Source organism: Astyanax mexicanus, chromosome 3 (assembly GCF_023375975.1).
Source record: "Astyanax mexicanus isolate ESR-SI-001 chromosome 3, AstMex3_surface, whole genome shotgun sequence".
NCBI classification, from domain to species: Eukaryota; Metazoa; Chordata; class Actinopteri; order Characiformes; family Acestrorhamphidae; genus Astyanax; species Astyanax mexicanus.
The window spans coordinates 41,648,607-41,674,148 of NC_064410.1; the positions used below are offsets into that span (position 1 = coordinate 41,648,607).

Consider the following 25,542-nt stretch of genomic DNA (forward strand, 5'->3'; position numbering starts at 1 on the left):
TGTAATATGCAGAACATTCAGCATAAACATGTAATCACTTTTTAAAGGCCTTGAAAATGGGTCTAAACTATATATTTAGTAGCAGTAGACACAACTGGATCATGGTGAGTACACTGACACACCAAAAGTCATGGGATAGCAGTATATAAATTGAGTGGAAATGCACACGTCTGTATAAGTTGTTTGGTGTTATCTTGTGAGTGAACCTGAACACTAGTTTTTTTATTGTTATTTTTTCTTGAAACAATTAAATGATTCCTTATTCATTCAGCTAATTCCAAAGGGAAATGAGATGTGTATTTCTTAGTGTAAACAAACAAGGTGTGTTTTTTTCCCGTCTTATTTGTATACATGTTGCTGCCTGTGGGGTGGTTGCTGCTGTATTCATATTAGGTCACATTGTTAGTCCAGTTAGTAAGAGGCCAGATGGTGTTGAAATGCAACATTACTGAAGGGCACTGCTGTTGACTCAATTGCATTGTTCAAATATACACACACAAACAATAGCAACACACACACACTCACACACACACACACGGTTTTAAGGTCAAGCCTATTCCCATGAGACTGAGGGAACAGGTGTTATTTTATGAGCATGTAATAATGATGAAAATATTATGTCATTACAATCAGTGAACCGTATCACACAAACACACACACACACATACAAACTCTCTCACACACACATACAGACACACACTCTCATTTTGAATTAAAATCATATTTAGCATATCCTAGGCAACACTGTTAATATTACAGCATTCACTCAGACATCATCACATCGCTCCTTCGTACATAAACTATATGGATGCCACTATTAGAACACCTGCTTTATTTATTTTTCCCTACAGTAAAGGTTATTAAAAAAGAGTTTATCTTGCTTTTGTTGGAGTAACTGTCTCTGCTGTCATCTAAGAAAGGGCCAAAAGTATTGAATGGAGCACCATCAATCAAGAGAATGTAGGTTCACTGCTCCACAGCTTAATGCTGGGGGGGAGTATTGCTGGCTTGCCTAGCTAACACAGGTAGTGCCTAATAAACACATCGCTCCTTCATACATAAACTATATGGATGGCACTATTAGAATATCTGCTTTTATTTATTTTTCCCTGCAGTAAAGGGTATTTAAAAAGAGTTTATCCTGCTTTTGTTGGAGTAACTGCCTCTGCTATCATCTTAGAAAGGCCCAAAAGTATTAGATGGAGCACCATCATTTTAAAGATTAGAGCTTCACTGCTCTACAGCTTAATGCTGGGGGGTCTTATTCCCGTCTTGCCCAGCTAACACAGGTAGTGACTAATAAACACATTGCTCCTTCATACATAAACCATATGGATGCCACTATTAGAACACCTGCTTTATTTATTTCTAACCTATCTATCTATCTATCTATCTATCTATCTATCTATCTATCTATCTATCTATCTATCTATCTATCTATCTATCCATCCATCCATCCATCCATCCATCCATCCATCCATCCATCCATCCATCCAGCCAGCCAGCCAGCCAGCCAGCCAGCCAGCCAGCCAGCCAGCCAGCCAGCCAGCCAGCCAGCCAGCCAGCTAACACAGGTATTGACTAATAAACTCATTAAATACATTTGCTTATTAAAAATAAAAAAATATATGAGCAGAAACCCTTGCCTTTCCTTACAAAATCTATTCATTTTAAGTCAAATTCTGACTGTTTATTGTGTATTTAAGTCCTCAATAAAAAACTGGCAGTCAGCGTTACGTGAAATCTCTTCCAACTTCTAAAACCAGGTGCAAAGACCTCAGACACAGCGGCTCCACTGAAGCACTGGCTTCAAACATGTGCTGAAAAACATTTACAGCAAGAATAACACTAGTGGAACTCTAGAGAACTGAAGTAGGGTGTGTGAGAAGATTGAGTGGAAGATAAAGCATCCCGCAGCTGCAGTGTGTGCTCACAGTCCGTGCTACTGTAGAGGTAGAATCGCACCCCCTGTAGAATGTTGTGTGAAGTAAAGAACGCTATTGAACTTCTACTCTGTGCTCAGTCACACCCTGTAAACACCAGAAAACAGAGCTACACACGGTTTGTGTGATTAGCAGCAGTGGGACTAAATCAAATGTTAATTTCAGACACACTGTGACACATATTGTGGTCAAATCAAGGCGCATTTTCTACTGTGCCATCTGGTCCTTTCTCTCACTCTTTTGTATCATTTTTCTGTGCCTTTTTTAACTTACTCTCATTTTTTCTCTGTTCTCTACTTTCCTCTTCTTTCTTTGTCTCTATTTATTTCTCTCCTCTTTTTATCTCTTCATGCATCTTCATGCTTCTATTCCTTTTTCTCTATTCACCTCTCGCTCCTTTATCTCTGGATCCCTATTCCTATCTTCTCTAATTTTCCCTCTGCCACATTCATCTCTTTTACACTACCTTTTTTGTTCTCTCTTTTTTGTCTACCCTTTCTTTATCTTTCTATAATTCTCTTTCTCAGCATCCTTGATCATTCTTTCTCTTATTTTGTGTTTATCTCTTTGTGTCTTTCTCTCTCTCTTTCGATTCTTTTGATCTATTATCTCCTCTATGTGTTATTTTCTCTCCGCCTCTATATCCTCATTCTTTCTATCTCTATATCTCCTTCTATAGCTATGCTTCCATTCAAACATTTAGCAAATAGTCTGCACAGATAGAAGTTTCAGTGGGAGTTTTCTATAGTTTTGCAGGAGCTAAACTATAGAAAGCTTTCTCCATTTCTCTCTTTTATCTTGCTCTCTCTTTCTCCATTTCTTTCTCTTCTCTCGCTCTCTCTCTCCATTTATTTCCCTTCTCTCGCTGTCTTTCCATTTCTCTCTCTTCTCTTGCTCTCTCTTTCTACATTTCTCTCTTCTCTTGCTCTCTCTTTCTCCATTTCTCTTTCTCCTCTCACTCTCTCTTTCCATTTCTCTCTCTTCTCTTGCTCTCTCTTTCTCCATTTCTCTCTTCTCTTGCTCTCTCTTTTTCCATTTCTCTCTCTTGCTCTCTCTTTCTCCATTTCTCTTTCTCCTCTCGCTCTCTTGTTCCATTTCTCTCTCTTCTCTTGCACTCTCTTTCTCCATTTCTCTTTCTCCTCTCGCTCTCTCTCCATTTCTCTCTCTTCTCTTGCTCTCTCTTTCTCCATTTCTCTCTTGCTCTCTCTTTCTCCATTTTTCTTTCTCCTCTTGCTCTCTCTTTCCCTTTCTTTCTCTTCTCTTGCTCTCTCTTTCTCCATTTCTCTCTTCTCTTGCTCTCTCTCTCTCCATTTTTCTCTCTTCTCTTGCTCTCTTTCTCTCCATTTATCTCTCTTATCTCGCTCTCTTTTTCTCAATTTCTCTCTTCTCTCTCTTTTACTCCATTTCTCTCTTCTCTTGCTCTTTCTCCATTTCTCTCTCTTCTCTCATTCTTTCTCTATTTCTCTCTTCTCTTGCTCTCTCTTTCTCCATTTCTCTTTCTCCTCTCACTCTCTCTCCATTTCTCTCTCTTCTCTCGCTCTCTTTTTCTCCATTTCTCTTTTCTCTTGCTCTCTCTCTCTCTCCATTTCTCTCTCTTCTCTCGCTCTCTTTTTCTCCATTTCTCTCTTCTCTCTCTCTCTCTCTCTACATTTTTCTCTCTTCTCTCGCTCTCTTTTTCTCCATTTCTCTCTTCTCTCTCTTTTACTCCATTTCTCTCTTCTCTTGCTCTTTCTCCATTTCTCTCTCTTCTCTCACTTTTTCTCCATTTCTCCATTTTTCTTACTCTTTCTCCCTGTTTCTCTCTCTTTTCTCTCTCTCTCTCTTCATTTCTCTCTTTTCTCACTCTCTCTATCATTTCTCTTTCTTCTCTCACTCTATCTCTGTTTCTGTCTCTTCTCTCGCTCTCTCTAGGCAGTGGGTGAATGTGAGCAGAATGAGATGTTCAATGAGATTCAATAGGTTTTGCTGAAGTGCTGGTCATGTGCAGAAGTGAGAGTGCAGTGTGTGACCCACAGCAAGCTTGCCACACACACACACACACACACACACACACACACACACACACACACACTTGCTCTATTCATGTGGGACTCACCAATCTAACCTACAATAGACAGCAAACTGAAAGCTAAACTTAAGTACATAAACATATAATCAACTGCTATATAAAATCACATATAGAAGACCACAAAAAATACACATCATATTATAAATGCATCACATGGGAAATTATTCAGCTAGAACTCAAACTAAAAAAACAGAAGTGTACTATTTCTATTTCAGCTGTAATCTAACACTAATGTAATTTTAACATTGAGATGCTTCTGATGGATCTTATTATCTAGACCAGGTATGATTGCTTAGGGATTTATTTGATTGTTGAATCATTTATAGTGAGATCACTATAAGAAGCTGTTTTACATTTGCTAAGCACTTAAAGGCTGTTTAATACTACCTGTTGGTAGAAGGAATTTTAAAATTACTTTATTTTACAGCATATATAGATATAGATGCATTTTGAAAAAGAAAAACAAATATGTATCAAATTAATTATTTAAAAGCAGCTTTAAAATCTGTTGAAATCTGTGAAAACAAGCACAAACACGACATACCTTCAATCAGGTGTGTCTAAAAATGTGATGTGTTGATGTTAAAGATGTTTAAATTCTATACACGGTACCGTTTGTGTGAGAAAGTCGTGTCTTTGTCATGTCTTTTGAAGTCACTTCACAGTTTCTGTTGCTTTGGGCTTTAGCTTCTTCAGTTTTCTCAGAGCACTGTTATGAACCACAGTAGCAGAGAGGCAACAGTGGAAGAACATCTTCTCTCAGACAGACGAAACAAGCTCTCAGACTCGGTACCGTCCATAGAAAAGTAGGTTAGGCTGTAAAACTGGAGATTGACTGAAAACTGGGCCATTGTTCCTAAAATTGTCTCCACCAAAGGGTCCTGAATACAAAGGCCTGGGTTGGTATATGGAGAGCATTGTCAAAAATCAAGCAGACTTTCAAACACTGGATCTTTAAATAGCAAAGTATGCACCACTTATTCCCGATACATGTAAGTTAGTAAATGGAACAGAAAAATTACAGCATGTAAGCCATTTAGACGGTGACAGTATAAACTATTTTGTTCCAATTGAGAACATATATATATTTTTTTACATTATACCACAAAACATATTAATGTATGTACTTATTTTGCCAATATCTGTATTAACATAATATTTATTTATTCATTTTTTACTGGTATGATCATTAATGTGAGATATTCCATGTTTGCTATTTTACTATTTTTATTATAATAGTTTATATTTTTGTGAACATTCATTATCTGCAATCAAGATAAAATACTACATTAATTAAGTCCCACTTTATAATAAATGTCTCTAATAACAATGCAGTCACACATTAACAATCCATGTAATAATAGTGTAACTACTTGTGAAATATGCATTGTTACAGATTAATAGATATGCATACAGATATGCAATACAGATGCAATAGATACAGATCAAAGTTCATTTTGTCTTTGTGTGAAATAGGGTGGGTGTACTTAAATTGTACATTGTGATACTTAATATTTAAGTTTATATCACCCAGTACTATTTTACACTGGTCGGGTTTTGCTGTGAGTTGTTTATTTGCATTTTATTAAAAAAGGTGCTCCATTGCATAATTTAAATACATTAATACTTAAAGCAGCATATTAAAATCATAAGAAATCCTGATTGAGGAGGGGGGAAAGTATTCTAATAACAGCAAACTCAGTCTTCATCTACTAACAAAATTAGTATTTTAGTAACCTTTACTTAATTTCTGCATACAATATTACCCAATTACAATTACTTTAGTATACTAAAAAGGATGTAATCCATGCCATCCATGTGTTGAGAGAGTGTAAATTTTCAAATTTCAAGAATTATAATATATTATGTATCATAAATTATTTGAGTATTATTGTATGCATTAAGTTATTTTAATTAGGTAATATTGTATGCAGAAATTAAGTAAAGTTTACTAAAAGAAAATATTGATTTACCAAAAATAAATTAAGCAAAGTTTAATGAATGAACAAATTGCCTGAAGTTCAGTTGACTTATTTACTCTATGAAACATTTAAGTCTTAAAACTGAGTTGAACTTACTTAAATTTGCATTAAATTAAATTTACTTGAAAAAAGCAAATACAGAAACTTGTGAGAAACTTATTTTTTTTTCAGTGTGAGACATTCTGTAGTAAGTACTGTTATTAATTAATATTGATGAATGTTTCCTTATTGTAAAGTGTTACCAAACCTTAAAATAAAATAATACAACATAAAATATGTAAGTGTATACAGTATATGGGTATGTGTGAGTGTAATAGCATTACTAGTCTAAATTATCTTCCTGTGCAAGTTCAGTATTTGCATATACCATCCAATATCTAGTTACATCATCTAGCTATTCCATATCATTCTGGTGAAAGTGAAAAAACTCATACAGCAACTCATAACAGAGAAATCAAAAACACAGAGTTCTTCTAACCAACCTATCAATAGCTTTACTAACAAGAAAACAATATTCCCCCGCCTCTGTACCCATTTGTTTTATAGGGAAAAAAAAAGAAAAACAGACAATCAAGATAAACAGTTTAATGAATACATTTCCTCCTCTCTCTCTAACACGTTCGCACAGCACTGTATCTATTCTATCATATATTATACTAATAAGAACATCACGTACAGAAACGCAAACTGTTCTTGTTAAAATCTTGATCTTGTTCTTCATAGACAAGTCAGGTGTGATGAGGGAGAATCTCATGAAATTACGTAGGAATGATGGATGTGTCCCCTCAAGCACAGTCGCACTGCACTGCTGCCTGAGTGAAGAAGTCACATCTTATCATGACCGCGGTTCCGACGGCACGTCTCATGTGCAATTAGGCCTAACTGAATGTGAAGCTGATGTTTCTGTACTGATAGGCCAGACAGGAACCCAAACATAGGTTCAGTCTAATGGATGTGCCTGAGCCGCTGCATCAGGCTCAAACCTGCATGTCCCACTCAGCACTCAGCCCTCTGCCCTGTGAGTATTAGCCGCTAGCTTAATTAGCCCACTTATTAATCTGCACTTTGATAGCAGCAGTGACTCTAATAGCCGCTCGCTGTGAGAAAGGAAATTAAGGAACACGGTAGAGCTAATGTCCAGTCGGAGTGATTTGAGTGTGTTTGAGTGTGAGATGGACACATATGGAGGTGTCTGAAAGGTGTGAGGAGGAAAAGGCCAGCGCATTACCTGATGAGCATCTTCCCATTTCTCGAGGTTTTCCATGTCCAACATTAAGCTGACTATCTGGAAGAATTTCTGTGGAAAAAAAAAATAAAAATCAGGAATGGTGAGACGGAAAAGTCAAGGAAAGCATTTGTTTTTTTAGTATTTAGTATGTGTGTAGATGTGTGTATGTGTAAAAAGTTCACCACTGCTTCAAGTGGTATCAGTATGTATAGGCGGATATTTATTTATTTATTTATTATTTTTTTAATATTTATTTCAAATTTTCTCCCATTTTTTCTCCCTCTCAATTTAGCTAGGCTAATTTTCCCACTCATTCAGCTGCTACTCCCCCCCTTTACTAGTGATGCCACAACACCAGGAGGATGAAGACTAGCACATGCCTCCTCCGATACATCTGAAGTCAGCCACCGCCTCTTTTTGAACTGCTGCTAATGCAGCATCACACTCGGAGGAGGGCGCAACAACTCAGTTCCAATACATCAGCTCACAGACGCTTGGTGCTGATCAACATCAATTTAGGGGTGATGTGGGGAAAGAGCGCCATCTACCCACCCAGAGAGATAAAGTCCACTTATGTTCTCTCGGGGCTCCTGCAGCTGATGGCAAGCTGCATAAATGGGAATCGAACCAGCGATCAACCCAATCATAGTGGTAGTGCTTAGCTCGCTGAACCAATCGGCGCACTGGCAGATTTTAATTTTTTTTTTAATGAGAAGAACTCTCAGAACACTCTGCATTTCGACTGTTTACAAATAAAATCCCGTCATTCAACAGAAAGAGCCAATCAGCTTGCTTGTTGCTACATCGATACGCTGGCAGGCAGTTATTTTGGTAATGCATTCTATGAATAGTTTGCCTATGAAAGTCTTTGATAAAAAAGTCATTCATAAAAAATGTATAAAATGTCTATTTCATACATGTTAGGGCCTATTTATTGTGCAGTATGAATTGTGATGGTAATGCATCACAAGCTTTTCAAGTGTTTTAACATGTTATACATCTGGGTTAAAATATCATACAGTGTTTATGTCACCATTAATGAATATACATGATGGACATCTGCCACTTCAGTTGGAGTGTACACTGATATGTTATAATAAAATATAAATGTATATAGGCTTTTATAACATGTGTGTTATACTAAGTAGGTACTGTAGCTTTGTTAAGGTTATTACATCTTAAATAACATCTTATAAACACAGCTTATGATGTATTATAATTATAATATACACATGGCTTAACTGTGTTCAATATTTTTACATATTTATAGCCACAGTCTTATAGATATGATATTTATAGAAAGTGTTACGCTTTTCATTCACAAAAGACCAGGTTCTGATCTATGTGAATAAGAAGGGGCCAAAATCCTGAAAATTACTATTTCAAATTAACTATTTCAAACTAATATTTTAATCACTGGTAAAATGTGGAAAAAAATCTCTACAATATATCAAACCTGGTTCAATAAGTAAGAAAAAAGACAGAACTTGACAGAAATGATTCTGTTTGCTATTTGCTGTACTTATGCATCAGTTGTTCTCAGTAAACGGACAGTTTGTACTGTTTGGGAAATGTTCTAGTCTGAGTATACGTTTGCTGGTATGTATAGGCCAGTGTTCCATGCAGTCTTTGAGGAAAGTAGAGATGGATTTTTTTTTAACTCTATCAAAGATTGGTGAGGCATCACCCTAGTTCTTGTGAAAAGTGGCTAATTGAACGGCCACTTGCCCCCTATGCTTTCAGCTGCTACAGTATATCAGCAAGACAGAATTGTTCACAGCGGTGGTGAAATAAAGCAGATGTCTGAAGTGTTTAATACGTCTGAAAGCTACCTCACAGCAGGTCATTACATGAACTACCAAATAACACATACACCCCTTCGATGTCTGATTCAGGAAGGATTTAGTCTTTTTTAGATCTATTTTTGATATTATCCACTATTATATTATATTACATTTTATCATAAAATATCAAAGCCATACTATATATACTGACACTCCGATTATTGTAAAATGTACATTTTGGAGGTTAAGACTTTTCATGTATCTCAAGCTAGGACCTGCAACTATTATTCATATGAAGAACAACACTGTGTAATTTAATTATCTAATTACAGTATGTAATTGTCTTAATATCGAATAATCCATTTAGGGGTATACGGCACAAATGATGCTATTTGGTTAAGAATTAAATTCTAAATTATCCAATTGATACTGGTATCTCACTGATACTACTTCTTTTTATGATTAATAAATAATCGGCTACAGCTTGGTTCTTTATTTATACAGCTTCATTTAATGCAATTAGGACATACAGCTCTGGAAAAAATAAGTGACCACTTAAAATGATGGATTTATTTGATGGATTTTACCAAACTGAAAACCTCTGGAATATAATCAAGAGGAAGTTGGATGATCACAGCCATCAACCCAAGCTGAACTGCTTGAATTTTTACACCAGGAGTGGCATAAAGTTATCCAGTTAAAAGCAGTGTGTAAGACTGGTGGAGGAGAACATGCAAAGAAGCATGAAAACTGTGATTAAAAACCAGGGTTATTAACCCAAATATTGATTTCTGAACTCTTAAAACTTTATGAATATGAACTTGTTTTCTTTGCATTATTTGAGGTCTGAAAGCTCTGCATCTTTTTTGTTATTTCAGCCATTTCTCATTTTCTGCAACTTGTGTATTTTTATTTAGAATTTGGGAAAAATATTTTCTGTAGTTTATCAAATAAACCACAATGTTCAATTTACTCAAACTTATACATATAAAAAGCAAAATCAGAGAAACTGATTCAGGAACTGAAGGGGTCTCTTATTATTACAGAGCTGTATATAGTATTTAAATACAGAAAAGCATCATCATGATAAAAGTATTTTTCTAACATTAAAAAAATTGCAGATGCAAAATAATTATGTCAGTACAGCGAACTTTTTTCAGTTTAAGACATGATTTCTAGATATCTTCATAAAAAAAAAAATATATATATATATTTATAGCTATATATTAATCAACTGTAATACCCACAAAATGTGCTAATTGTCCTTGTGTTGGTGTGTACTTTGTGTGTGTGTGTACAGTGTGTGTCTTTTGCACACTCACCTGCACGTCGTCGGGAGCTGGGATGTAGGTTGCTCGTTTGAAGGTGTCCGTCACATTTCGGAGAATCTCCACAGAGAATAAGAGGTCACCGCTGTAATAGCTGCGACGGGACATTAACTCCAGGAGACTCCTCACGATCTGAGACATGCCTTCCCCAGCCAGGGTCCTCTGACCCTTCGCAAGATGCTCTCGTAACTGCCGGAGAGGAAGAAAGAAATGAATCAGTGTATGCAACTTTTGAGCACTGCTGTGACGATTTGATTGGATTCAGCAACAAGAGGATTACTGTAGTAGGGTCAGAATATTGTATAGAACACCATGGTTCCAAAGAACAAGGTTCTTGCCACTGCTCAACAGCTAAATTATGGGTATGTTTATAGCCAGGGTGTAAATTATACACAATGGCATTTGGAGGGGTGAAGTTTTTCTTCAGTTTGTTACGGAAAACCAGTGCTAATGCCTTACAATCCTTATGATGTGTTACTTGCTTACTGTAATGTCTGCAGTTCATGCCTTTTTCTACATTTCTGCTTCTGTTGTGCAGAAATTACAAACAGCCCACATAAAACTAGACCTGTACTATTATGTGAATGTTCTGTTCCACCTATTTCAAGCCGAAGACATTAGGTTCAAAGTTCCCAAAATATACATATTGTAACGAATTTTCCATTGTTGCAAAATAAACAAAGAACAAAACCCTAGGGACTAACTATAAAGAAAAAGGTTACTGAAACAAACACTATAAAACAAACAAGCAAAATAAGCAAACAAAGAAACAAACTAAAAAAACAAACCAGAACACTGTAGACAAAAACACGGCAGGTCCAAGGCTCAACAAACACAGCTAAACAAGATCCAAAGTAACAAGACGAGGTCAAACAAAAAGCATGACACAGAACAAAGGAGCACATGGGGTATTTATACACAGGCACACACTAGGGACACCTGTGGAGGTAATGAGGGGGCGGAGTTACAAATGAGACAGGAGGGGTTACAGATGACAAGGCGGGGCTAAGGCAGAAACAAGACCAAAACACAACAGTAGCACATGGCTGGGAAACATGACAGGTAAACAAAAGAGAACAGAGGACAGGAGCAGGAAGGAACCAAAAAAAGGAAAGACACTGGACAGACACAGGTGTGACACATATGTGTTCTAGCTGGAGAAATTGTCTGTGTCAATCAATGCTGATGTGTTAAGTACAATGAGTGAGCAACAGTGCTAAAGATACTGTATGTGGACACCACCAACAACTAAACCTATCCATGACTGAACTTCTGGTACTACCAGCAAAACTATCCATCCAACACAACGTCAACATAACCAGTTCTTCTTTTAATGAACAGTTTAATGACCAGCTCTCCTTTACACATCATGTTGCTTCAGTTGCTCAGTCCTGCTGCTTTGTGCTTTACAACATCAAACAGATTTGACCATTTCCAACCTAACGAGTCACCCAACTCCTAGTACAAGCATCGGTCATCTCTGCCTTGACTACTCGACTACAGTGCAATGCTAATGGGCCTCCTGGCCTGTGTAGTAAAGCCACTACAGATGGTCCAGAACGAGTTCCACCAGCCAAAACATGTGAGGCACATGTCACCCCACTACTCATTGAGTTCCCCCGGCTACCCAAAAATATTAAAACGTGTTTTTTATACTGTATATTTGTTTTTACAGTGTAGACTTCATTGCATTATAATTACAACCTCCTACACAATTGCATATCTTATACTGTAGTCTCATAGCAAATATAAAATAATATTTTTTAGCATTATTAACTCAAGAGCATGAGGTGTACATTAAACTCACAAACAGAGAGATTCAGATAGTAATTCAGACAGAACATTATTCTGACGCCTAGAATAATAAAGAAAAATAGTCAGGCCAATGAAAAAAGTCAGGCAAAGGATAACAGATCAAACTCACTAAACTCTGTTTTGCTCTTAGTGCAATTTAAATGGTGGACTTAAAATCCTCCCCAATTCCGACCAATAAGGAGAACTGAAACAAAGTCAAAAGAACTGCAGTCGGCACTTCTACTCTGAGAGCTCTTGCTTACAGTCCAGAGAGATTGGAGTAGCTGCTGATTAACTAATAATAGGTTTGCGAGTGGCATAGGCAGCAGACAATAGCAATCAGAACTAACTAAACATTGTATGATTATAATGAGGGGTGAGCGAACAGGTTAACAGAACAATCAACCCAATGACATCACAAACCCCCCCAACTCTCTGACCTTCCTGACCACTTTCATTAAACGTGTCACGCAATTATATAGTACACACAAGGTCATGGTTCAACTAGCACATATTAGGAGGAGCACATACATGTCAAGAGGCAATAAAGAAAAGTCACATGGGAAATCAATCCTAATCAAGTTCTCTGTTCTAATCTATACCAAAAAAAAGACTACATAGTCTCAAAGAAGGCCAAGTTGTTACTATCTAGACAGGCTTAAAGTGAATACACTGCACTATATTGCCAAACTTATTGATTTACCAATATAAATGAATGACTGAACTTAGGTTCTAATCACTTTCTTGGCCACAGGTGTTTAAAACCAAACACCTAGGCAAGTTGCAGACTGCTTCTACAAACATTAGTAAAAAAATGGGTTTCTCCACTCTCAGGAGCTCAGTAAAAAACAGCATGGTATCATGATAGAATGTCACCTGTGTAACAAGTCAAGTCGTGAAATTCCACTACTCACTACTAAATATTCCACAGTCAACTGTCAGTGCTATTGTAACAAAGTGGAAGTGACTGGAAACGACCGCACTCCAGCTGTCAACTTAAAGCTGTAGGCCACGTAGATGCTAAGGTGCATAGTGCACAAAGGTTGCCAACTTTCTGCAGCGAATCGCTAAAGACCTCCAAACATCATGTGACCTTCAAGAGTAGCTCAAGAACAGTGAGCAGAGAGCTTTATGGAATGTGAGCCATGGCCGAGCAACTGCATCCAAGGCTTATATAACCATGCATCAGATGCAGTGGTGTAAAACAAGCCCCCACTGCACTAATCACTCTTTTATATCTGGCAATCTGAAGGATGAGTCTGGGACTGATGGTTGACTGGACAATGGTACTTGTCTGACTGCATTGTGTCAAGTGTAAAGTTTAGTAGAGGGAGGATTATGGTGTGGGGTTGTGGTCCGACATCAGTGTCTGACTTCACAAATGCATTTCTAGACAAATGGTCAAAAAATTCTCATAAACACACTCCTACACCTTGTTGAAAGCTTTTTCAGAGGAGTTGAAGCAGTTATAGCCACAGAAGGTGGGCAAGACATCATATTAAAGCCTATAGGTTAAGAATAGGATGTCCCTCAATTTCATATGCGTGCAATGACAGATGAGTGAATACTTTAGCAATATACAGTGACTCAAAAAAAAAGAGTCAAATAAGTGGTCACTTACAGATACTTACTGTAAATGCAAATGTATATATTTAAGTAATATGCACTAGCGAAGCTTAGATGTCCACAGTAACCAATATAGCTAAAGGGGCTTCCCCACTGGTTAGGACTCCACTGATATAACTTATTTATGCACTAATAATACAGAAATCAACAAATAAATAAATTAAATATACATAAATATAGATTTTATAGTATCAAAGAAGTCAACTCTGACTCTGTCCTGACAGGCTTGATGTTGACCCTTTCAGATTTTGAGAATTTGATCTCCAGTAATGGAAAAAATATAAGAATGCTGTTTTCTGTCTGTAATGCACAGAAAAGAAGACTCTAATATTCTACTATAAAATCTATATAGCAAAAAAAAAAAATCCAATTTACTTTTTTTATTTCCATTGCAATGGAAACTGTGTGTAATATTGACCATTTAATTTTATAAACCATCCTTAAACAGTAGAAAAAATGTGATTCAAAAGTATTCTAAATCATATTAAAATTAAATGATAAAAAATATAAATTAGCTGTTACTTTGCCTCAGTGGGTTTAGTACTACTGTTTTTCCCCGTGCTGTGGCAAGGGCCAAGTTTTTGTTTCATTGGTTTATAGACTTAACTCATTCATTGGCTGCATCATGGCCTGTTCTGATGGATAACAGCTCTCAACTAGTGTTATATGCAACAAAACATTTTAAAATAAATAAAATGCATGATGTCCATTGTAATGAATGCAAGGTCTGAAAGGGTTAATATAAGCCCAAAAATGAATGAAATAAAATGTCACTTTTAAATTTAAATATCTATACAAATATCAGATGAATTAGGCAAGGCTTAGAGGACCCCAATAAGAAATTCAATTAAAATACTGCAAACAATAATTCTAGACTCTTTTTTACAGTCAGCCTCTTGCTTGATATACTGGTTAGGACTCCAATGGTAAAACCGTAGGCCAAGTGTTTCAAATTAACAAATAACTAATCTATAGATTGATACAGAAATCAACCAATCATGCTCTGATTTCCAATAGCTGAAGCCAGTCAAATAAATACATACATACATATGGTCTCAAAGAACGCCAAACTGAGTATATTATGACAATACGTGTATTGAAATATTGATGTGCATAAAAAGAGCTAAAAAGATGTTACTTACAGATAAATGTAAATATCTATACTCAAGTGAGATGCATCGGGCGAAGCTCGGAGGACCCCAGTAAGCAACTCCATTAAAATCCAGCAAACAACGACGACTAGCAGATCCTGCAGAGAGAGAGGGAGAAGAAGACAAGATAGAGGTTTCAATACTGTTGCTTAAGATGTTAAAAATAAAATGACCCCTTTTTGTTCACGAGCAGTGCTGAATAATAACAAAACTTAGCCTCAGCTAAGCCTCATTCCTACTGATCCAAGACTGGCTTCTTTGCCTCTGGTTACCAGATCTAAAAAATCTAAAAAATACAAAAAATATGAGAACTCTGCTGCAAAGCCGGCCGTTTACTCACACTTGCATCATGCTGTCTCTATGCAATGGGGCATGACCGCACTATCACCCGTCTATGCCGGGCAGGACATACACACTCTCTAATCCACAGGGAAACACTAGCAAAGTCCCGTGGGTGCAGATTGCGCCAGCTCACCTGCCTGCAGGAATGTTCTTAGTTATTTTCTGCCTTTTTTATTTTTCATTTTGCTGTTTTTTTTTTTTTTTTTTTCCACAGGGATATATATATTGCACTCCGGCTTTGACCTCATTCGCCACCGCGTTCTGCACTCAACACTTCAAAGGCATCATTTATTAGCCGCCTGTGTTTTTTATTAGGTATAAATCAATGCAAGCCTGGGGGCTGTTTCTCGCACGATATCAGAGACATACAACATAAAACTCCTGGGATACATAAACATGGTAAAAAAGAGTAATGTGTCTTAGGTGTAGCAAGAGAGCGGGGATTGTGCCTTAGGTGAGCGTGCCCAAGGGTATCAGGCTTTCTGACTTCAAACCTTGACCAAGCAGCATCTTTTTTTTTAGTAACGGTTTAAATGAGGCGCATATTATTTGATCTAATATTAGTTAGCAATGTAATCAACTTTGTTTTTTGCAGAACTAGTCTATTATTTAGTGTGAGTTTGAAACTGAAATGTTAAATAAATTCAAATTGTTTTTTTGACAGTTGTTTCTAAATACCTAGAGCAATATATCACCTATTCATTAGGGCTGCAATAGTAGAACTGAAGGTCATATGCTTCAAATTAACCAATAATTTATCTATGGGCCAAATAGGAATCAACCAATCGTGCTCCATTTTCCATTTCCAACAAGTGAGGCCAGTTGGTCCACTTAAAAATGTATTTATTAAAAAAAAAAAATAATAATACTAATAATAAAATAAATGTCAGTGCAGTGAATATGAGCAGTAGCCTAACCTAAATTAGCCTAACTAATCATTTTTAAAGAACTGTGTCTTGACTCTTAACTGAAAGAGACATTAAATGTGAACATGTGCACTCAATCAATAATCATCATTTCATCAACTCATTTCATAAATGTATCGGATTAGTGGACAAATAAATTCTTAGATTAGATTAAGGCAAAGAAATCAAAAGAAGGTATACGATAAAGAGATTCTTTTGGAAATGTAACTATAGTGTCCCCTGTCATGTCTGACACTGTTTAGTGGTTCAATCCAAATAAAAAAACAGTGTAAATAAGTGGGAATACAATGTTGGGTCAATGATTTCTAAAGGAAATTCAAAGTATACCATGTTTTCCATGATACTGGCCCTCAAAACATTTACAATACATTGCATTGACGGCATCTAGCTGATGCTCTTATCCTGAGCAACATACAAGGTTATTCCTGTTACAGAGGTGGGACTGTTACAGAGGTTGTCCAAAGACTCCTATTGGTGTAGAGCAGTACAGTCACCCAGACCAAGAATTGAACCCCAGTCTCCCACATGATATGGTAGCTCACTGGCATGCAGGGGTGTTATCCACTGCACCACACCAACCGCACCAAGCACAACTAGATATGACTATGAGTTGTGCTGAATTAATGTAGAACCACTGACTCTTCTAACCACCTGGTCTTATTAACCAGGACTAGTCCTGCTATCTTTTTAACACAACATGCTGTTGTGAAATATTGTGATTGACTTTATAATGATAATGATAAACTTAGTCATTCTGCACAGTCCTGCTAGAGGCTTACTTCACAGGCACGGTGCACCGGGGTGCTAAACAACACTGCATTGAGCTTCCAGTCACGCCGCGCTCTTCAATGGGCTCCGAAATGAATGTTCATTAAGTGCTGAGAAATCAACTTATTTTGACTGCAGTCATGAGCTTGTTGCCTGTGGTGAGTGTTTTGGAAATGACTAATTGCATCTCTGATAGCGTTTTATGGTCTGGTTTTACCGATCATAAAATCTTTTAATAAAGCCATATTTCATGAGTTGGAACTAGCATCAGTTCTTTTTTACTACAGCGCGGGCGGTTCCTGTCATTAGCTCATTTATCCTCTGGGTCTTTCGTGTGAACTTTTGCTTTTTTTTATATATGTGCTGTTTTCAAACAGAGTGGTCACACCAGGGACTGAGTAATATAGTGGTCAAGCATAACATTATGACCGCCTACTGGATTGTTCAAGCATTTTCCTTGTTTTTTTTTTTTTTGGGATCCTCTGATCATGTATTAATGAATTAACCCCTTAACATGCCTTCACCCGTATATGGTCTACAGGTGCGGGTGATACAAACCCTTTTTTTCTGTAGTAAAATACTGTTACTTATTTACACAATAATTCCAGATCAGTAAAAGGAATTAACCCAAATTCTACATGTTTACAAAAAAAAAAAAGAAGTAAAAACTAGACAACAATAATAAAATGAAAGGTTTGGAGTAACTGAGAACTGTTTGATTTGTATTCAGGGAAATATTGATTTTAAAATGAAGTTCAGGAAAAGGCAATTTTATGATTTTTATTTCATTATATTTTGACATTAGCAAATTTACTTAAATGTATATATTTTTTACATTTTCTATTACAATTACAATTATGCTTTTCAGTAATTTATCCTGTCAAACATGAAAGCTTTTTATGAGATGCTTGAATAGAAATCCTTAAGATTTAGTGGTGTAATATCAGACAGACAATTGACAAAAATCCTGGCCTGTTAAGGGGTTAAGTTATACTTATTTAGTGCATTTTTAGAAATGCAAAAATGCTTTACAATCAAGTTTTACACAAAATCATTTATACTCAGCACTCAGCAATCACACTTGGTAGATGGGGTGCAGTGGACAACACCACTACTTGCCAGTGAGCTACCACATTGTGTGGGACACTGGAGTTCAATTCCCTGTCTGGGTGACTGGATGCTGCTTGGGCAAGACTCCTAACTCTACACTGGCCCACCTCTTTAATGAGAATAACTGTGTAAGTGGCTCTGGATAAGAGCGTCAGCTAAATTTCATTAATGTAAAATATACATAAATGTAACTCAGCAACAAGAAGCGTCAGCCAGTCGTGCATAGCATACCCTTAACCGGAAATGACTGTCCATCTGGAGGACTGCATCAGGCACTGAGAAGCTGAACCAAGACAGAGTGAGTATCCAAATTTTGTGGGGTGATTTAGAGTGGGAGGGACCAGCGTCACCGAAGGAAACCTGAGCAGATACAGGGGGAAAATGGAAACTCCACCCAGACAGGGACTTGAACCCAAGAGGCAAGAGCTTGGAGACAAATGTGCTGTGGAGGCACCACTAAGCACCGAATTACCAGGACACTTTGAAGATACAGAATTACAGATTGGAGTCCACGTGTCTCTTAATTATCCTGTTCTTTAATGGTCAAAACCAGAGACACTGAGGTGTTTAAAAACTATGTCAAAATGTTATGCTTGATCATTGTGTACAGACATCCTTATATAAAAAAAAAGCTGCCTCTGCCCAGGCACTGACGGTTTACTTCCGCAGCCTCTTATGATGCGAGCCGCGTATCCAGAAGCCTATCTAAGCACAACGTCAAATCAAAGTGCACCACTACATGGCATATTGCTTAATTAACTCTGATAACATCTTTAGTGAGACTTTAATCCATTCGACTTTCTTTTTCTGTCTAATGAGGATACTGTAACAGGGAATAGTCTGATTATCGCTTAGACAAAGACAGAATTAGAGGGAACGAGTGCACTGGTAGTTAATGGAGAGGTGCTTAGCACGTGCGGGTGGGTGGCTCACCAGTGGCGTTTGATGGACACTTGTTGTAGACAGTCTCTCCAGCTGAAGCTCTCTTCCATGTCATGGAGACCTGGTACTCGTCCCTGCAGATTTCATGAGGTGCTGCACAGAGAAATACACACCGGTGTAAGAGAGCAGGAGTGTGTGACTTGTTTGGGTTGGTCCCAGGGACTGTAGAAAAGCATGGGCAGTATGAAGTCTCTCAAAAGTGAAGCAACCACAGGTCTAGTGCCTTTTCTGGCTAATTGCAGTGCAATGAGTAGAGTAGCTCTACCCATTCTTAAAACGACCCAACAAATTCCAACAATTAGGTTTCCTTGTGCTAATATTGGCACATTGTATCATTTTCCCCAAGAATTGTTTTAAAATATTATCATCATAATGTATCAAAAAAGACATGGTTACACCTACAAACAAATGGTCTGCCTGGATTACATGGAGTAGCTGAGTTGTAGTCGAGCTGACAAGCTGGGTGATCATATTATTACTAATCTACTACTAGTGATCCTGTGGTGTTGTACTGTTGACTGTGATATCAGACACTCTATACATCTTTATTTCTTCTGTAAGTCTGATTTCCATGTAAAATGGCTAATGGGATCTAATTAGTTGTTAGCTAGCAAGCTAGCATTAGCATTGTTCAGACGTGCTGGACTTGGTAGTATTAGCACTTGGATTAGTTGCCACTAAAATTTGGAGTTTTCTGTTTATTTATTGACATTTTGCTTTAAGAATTCAACAATTTGCTTTGCTTTTGGTGTAGAGGAGAGGGAAGGCCCAACAAACAGACATCTGATTTGTGCTTCCTAGACTCTGGTTGCCAATTTGACATCATGGCTGACATTTCTGGCTTCATTTCTACAAAGAATGAAGGGAAAAAGAACCACAGTGTCCATGCTTTTCTATAGTCAGTGGTTGGTCCATAAAAACAAACTAATAAAAAAACCTATACAGGAAAATACATCCACAATACATTATACACAACAGCAAGGGGCCTTCTCTACTTTCTATACTGTATTTCATTCAAGCACAATGCAGACTGCCTGTAGTCACCACATCACACTGCATTCCTCCCTGCCTGACTGCCGTCTGTGAAGAGAGAGGGCTAGGACGAGAAAGGAGAAAGACATCCACGAGAACCTCTCCTTTTTTCATCTAAATATATGCTTCCCGACAAAGTTATTGGGCAGATCTTTGTCTTCAGGATCTCGGCACAGTGCTATCAAAGCCTTGTGCCTGATATAAGCTCCGCGGCAATGTCTGACATTTATTTAATCTATAGCCTCCCAAAGCTACAGTCAAAGACGCGCTTATTAAAATCTGCTGTTTGCTGCACTCCCTGACATGCTGACAAATCGCACGCAGCGGCGCTTTGAACAATTCGCCCGAGCCAAGGAGGATCTGCCTTTGCTGAAAGAGAGAGGGAAAGAGGAAGAGGGGGGGAAAAGGAGAGTGACTGTCAAGCGGGAAGAGAGAGAACGAGAGAGAGAAAGAGAGCGCACAGGAGAGAGGCCTACAGGTACATCAACAGACAGGCAAAAGAAAGAAAGGAGGCCCACTGAGCGAATTGAGGAGAAAGACAGAGTAAAAACAGGAAAAAAGAGATGCCTGGGGTAGACAGAAAGATGGCAGAAAAAAGACAGATGCCCAGAGACAGCGGAGAGAGAAGAGAGAGGAACGACAAAAGAAAGGCATTATAAAAGCAGCTTTGTAAAAGAAAAAAGAAAGAGAGAATGAGAGAGAGAGAGAGAGAGAGAGAGAGAGAGAGAGATGGCCACCATCCATGCAGGGAATGCCTGAGCAACATGTGACTAAGCATTAACCTGTAGAGGAAGAGTAACCTGTCGAGAGTTATTACTACTATACTGATCTTAAAGTAAATGTAATTATGCAACTATACATCGTTGCTGTCCTATGAAAAAATGTATCTCCATTTTTGTCGATTTTTAATTTACTACATAACAAAATAACAGACAAACTGTCCCTTACACTGTGCCAAAATTCCTTGATGAACGGACCAATAGAAACTCTTAACAATAGAAACAATAGAAACATCTCTTAAATGTTTCTTCAGAAACCAAAAGGAATCACACCAAGAACCTTTTAATCATCTTATTATATGCTGTACAGGTTTATACCATGCAGGTATTTCAAATTTTGTATATAATAATTAATATCTTACAAATACAAATATGTATCTATAATTAACTTCCACTAAACTACAACATAAGTTAACTTCAGACTGATTTATTGCAAAAAGGCCCATGTCCATAAAAAAAAACAAAAAACAAAAAAACAAACCTACCTGGGCACTTCTTGTCGTTGCAGGCGCGGACCTCCTCCCCGTCCCCGTCACAGGGGTAATCTTGGGTTCCTGTGCTCTCACACATTCTGAAGCGACGCTGCCAGCCCGAGTCACATGTTTTAGAGCACAGGCTCCATTGATTCCACGCCCCCCAGTTTCCCCCACCTAGAAGAAGCAGAGAGAGGAGCATAAGGGTCAGCAGGTTATCACAGGTTTAGCTTTGTGCCCTCAACTCATTAAAATCTGCCTAACAATAGACTAACAATCAGACTAACAATAAAATGCAATCAAATGCTTTGTATAGATGAATATATGCAACATATAGAAGAGCAAAATAATTTTTGAGGATACTTCAGGGTTATAGTTCAGAGGCGATTATACCAATTTTACACTAGTTCTTTATCTGCTTAACTCAACTTAATTTATTTATTTATTTATTTTTTTCATCTTCACATCATTCATCACACATTTTTTTTAATATTCTGCCATAATAGTAAAGACTTTATATTTATGAAATGTGGAATTACTCCAATTAGCAATATTGGCCTTTTATCAAACAGGGGTAATTAGACTCACACTTTCTAGCACAACCACAAATTAACTTTGAACAGCAGAGCATACACAGTAATTATCATCACATACTGGCTGTGATTTAACATGTTGCACCTGCAACCGTGACCAAATTTCTAAATGAAATAATAAAAAAAAAAATACATTTTTCTTAGTTGTTTTATATATTACATTATATTTTACATTTTATATTACACAAGGACATATTGTAGGGTTCACCAGTAATGGCATGAAAAGTATAAGTGCAAGTCTTTAGAAATACTTTAGTTTTAGGGCTGAATTGTGTGTAAATCACGTAAACCCAACAGTTATTGGTAATGTGCTGCATTTTACATGGGCTACCATTTATATTGAACAAGTTGTTGTTGATATTAGGGAGAAATAAATATGTTTCAGCAGTGCCTGTGTGTATGTGTAGATGTCTGTATGTGTATGTTCGTACTGTACACCCAGATGTCTTTCTGTAATTGCATACTTTAAATCTACTTTATACAGTGAGTAAGACATACAGCTCTGAAAAAAAGAGACCACTTAAAAATTATGAGTTTCTTTGATTTTACCAAATTGAAAACCTCTGGAATATAATTAAGAGGAAGATAGATAATCACAAGCCATCAAACCAAGCTGAACTGCTTGAATTTTTGAACCAGGAGTGGCATAAAAAGCAGTCCAAAAGCAGTGTGTAAGACTGGTGCAGGAGAACATGCCAAGATGCCTGTAGACTGTGATTAAAAAAACAGGATTATCCCACCAAATTTTCATTTCTAAACTCTAAATTCTAAAGTTTATAAATATGAACTTGTTTTCTTTGCATTATTTGAGGTCGGAAAACTCTGCAGCTTTTTTGTTATTTCAGACATTTCTCATTTTCTGCAGATAAAGGCTCTAAATGACAATATTTTTATTTGGAATTTGGGAGAAATGTTGACCGTAGTTTATAGAATAAGACAACGATGTTCATTTTACTCAAACATAAACCTATAAATAGCAAAATCAGAGAAACTGATTCAGAAACTGAAGTGGTCTCTTAATTTTTGTATGTATTTAAACCTAGGCCTGGACTTAATCTTAACCATGTTAAGCATCAGTTCCATCAGTCACATGTTGCTCAAACAAAGGGGTTTAGGTGGGGAGGCACACACATGCCTTTCCAAGACTGCTGCGCTGTCCAGGGTCCTGATGGCATGTTCCCGCTGTTCAGCACCCCTATTCTGGACAGTACTCAAACACTGCATGATAAAGGGGCGGAGCCGACTAAGCTAGAGTGCAGTGTGAGCCACCTGACTCTACTTACTCACTGTCTGGGCACCAGCTTAAAAACCCCACAGAGAGATCAGTTGGGTGAATGCTCCATGTGGCTGGCTAGTACCAGTCCCTTTCTCTCTCTCCCTCTCTCTCTCTCTCTCTCTGTCTCTCTCTCTCTCTCTCTCTCTCTGAAAACAGAAGCACCAAGCTCCAGCTGCCCACCTCAAATATCTACCACACAATTGTCCCCATTGGACTCCTGGCACGAACGTCACCGCCCACCTCCAACCTTTTAAGCTACTCTCCAATCCTTTTGTTTGCCGCTGTTTTGAGGCTTGGTTTGCAACATAAAAGTCCCCTAGAGTCCCTGCCAGAGACACCTGTCCTCACAAACAATTCTAGCCAGACACTTTTTTTATTTAAAGCCAAATGAGCACTGGATGTTAATCTAAACAGCTAAACAAGAGTTTAGCAGTATTTACAGTAAGCTTAGATTTCCAGATTTCTACTAAAACTGGGTGCAGCAACATTATCACCAACAGCTAACTGCTAGCGCTAGCTCTGGTTATTAGCTAATGTCACTCGACAGCACTACACTGAGAAACCCTAAGTCATCCGGTAAGCCAGGGTGATGTCAGCATGCAGTTCATCCCACATAATTTGTTTTAACATGGTAAATACACAGGCTACAGTCTGACATACTTGCCTCTGAATGGCAAAAGAGCTCGCGCTTATCTCATTTAGTGGCTAATGCTAATGCTAATGCTGTTCCAGCAGTGCTAGCCAGGGTTAGTTGTAGGCTACAGGCTGATAATACTCACCTCTGATCAACAAAGGAGATAGTAGCTAATGCTGTATAATGCGACACTTCAGCAGAGTGGCTTTACTGCTCCTTACAACCTGACTGGTAAAATTCATACATAAGGTGCACTGGATTATAAATCGCACTGACGTTTTTTTTAAGAAAATGTAAGTATTTTAAGTGCGCCTTATAGTGCGAAAAATGACAAAAACTGGATAATTTACATCACCTTGTCATGAGCACACTGGCCACAGTTCAACCTCGATCACAAGGTAACACATTAAAGCTTACACAGATGTGAGCTTTTGCAAGCTTTCCCCTGAGGTAACACTCACTAGACTACAGTGAAATGAAAATCTATTTTAAGCCTATTTTCTATTTTTGGATTATACCTCCGCAGGACGGGTTAGTGCAGTCCCGTGTTTCTGCATGTGGACCCTTGCACTCGGCCCAGCCGTGCACAGAAACGCTGCAGCGCCGCTGCCTCTGCTGAGATCCCACACCACAGGATACAGAACACCTAGACCACGGAGACCAGTCCAACCACTGACCCTCCACTACACAAAGAGAAAGAGAGAGAAAGAGAAATAGAGATAAGCAATTTAAACTGTACAGAAAGCAACAGAGCGATGTATAGATATAACACAGATATAAAGACAAACTGACGGCTAAGTAGATACTGATACAGAAAGAATCAGTCTTGTTTCTGTATACAATGAACTAAAATTCAGTTCATTTTTCACTAAAACAGAACATTTATGTACAGTATATAAATGCAATTCTTGTATATGAATGCATTCATACCTATACAAAGGATGGGTATGTATATATATATATATATATATATATATATATATATATATATATATATATATATAATTAAAAAGAAAACAGTTTATTAATTAATTTTAGAATTAATTTTATATTAGTATCTAAAATACTGAAAGCAATATATTTAAAAAGTCTCATTTACATTTCATTACCTCCTTAGCAATTTTACCATTTATCAGGAGTTTTATGACTAAAACAAAACTAAAAGTCTCCAAAATTCAAGAATTCCAGGTTTTCCAGATTTTCCAGAACATTTGGAATCCCAGAATAAGAGTCATCGGTTTAGGCTTCTGTATCCAATTAGCAACTATATCCAAAATTAAATTTCTATATCCAACAGCTCCAAATAAAATATTGCCAAAGAAATACTGCATATCCATATCACAAAAAAAGCACAGCCAAAAGATTGTCAAAAGAATAGAAGCCTCTGGAGCAGCTGTAGATACAGTAAGTATATGGTCACCATGCACAGTGCTATTGTGTGCATTGCTTTGGCTTAAGGGAACTATAACACCTTTTATATTAATGAATTAATGTAGAGTATTTGGTTCATACTCCTACTCCTAACCAATTAGCAGTTCCGTGTTTCACCTCTCCTGAATACAAAGCCAAAATAGTGTGATGTTGCTCTAATTTTATGTCCATAAATACAAGAAAAATCCAAGAAGCTATACATGTCTAGGTTGCTTTTAAACTCTTATCACTATCAATTAGTTTATTAAGATAAACAGCAGAAGCAGACACAAAAAAAGACCTGTGCTATTAGCATCATCAAGAAGAAAGGTGGTATTAATATCATTTTAATC

The 25,542-nt window shown here is 37.4% G+C and overlaps 1 protein-coding gene across 10 annotated transcripts in view; it reads right to left on the minus strand.

The window, feature by feature from the left end:
* The window catches only part of adgrb2 (adhesion G protein-coupled receptor B2), a 522,385-nt gene that overhangs the window by 208,691 nt on the left and 288,152 nt on the right, over positions 1 to 25,542 (minus strand). For all 10 annotated transcript variants that reach the window (XM_049475339.1, XM_022683130.2, XM_049475336.1 and 7 more), the window contains exons 5-10: positions 24,298 to 24,462; positions 21,289 to 21,453; positions 18,984 to 19,085; positions 14,896 to 15,002; positions 10,328 to 10,522; positions 7,222 to 7,290 (exon numbers count right to left, since the gene is read on the minus strand). In XM_049475339.1, the coding sequence (XP_049331296.1) occupies positions 7,222 to 7,290; positions 10,328 to 10,522; positions 14,896 to 15,002; positions 18,984 to 19,085; positions 21,289 to 21,453; positions 24,298 to 24,462 (803 nt within the window). The remainder of the gene's footprint in view (positions 1 to 7,221; positions 7,291 to 10,327; positions 10,523 to 14,895; positions 15,003 to 18,983; positions 19,086 to 21,288; positions 21,454 to 24,297; positions 24,463 to 25,542) is intronic.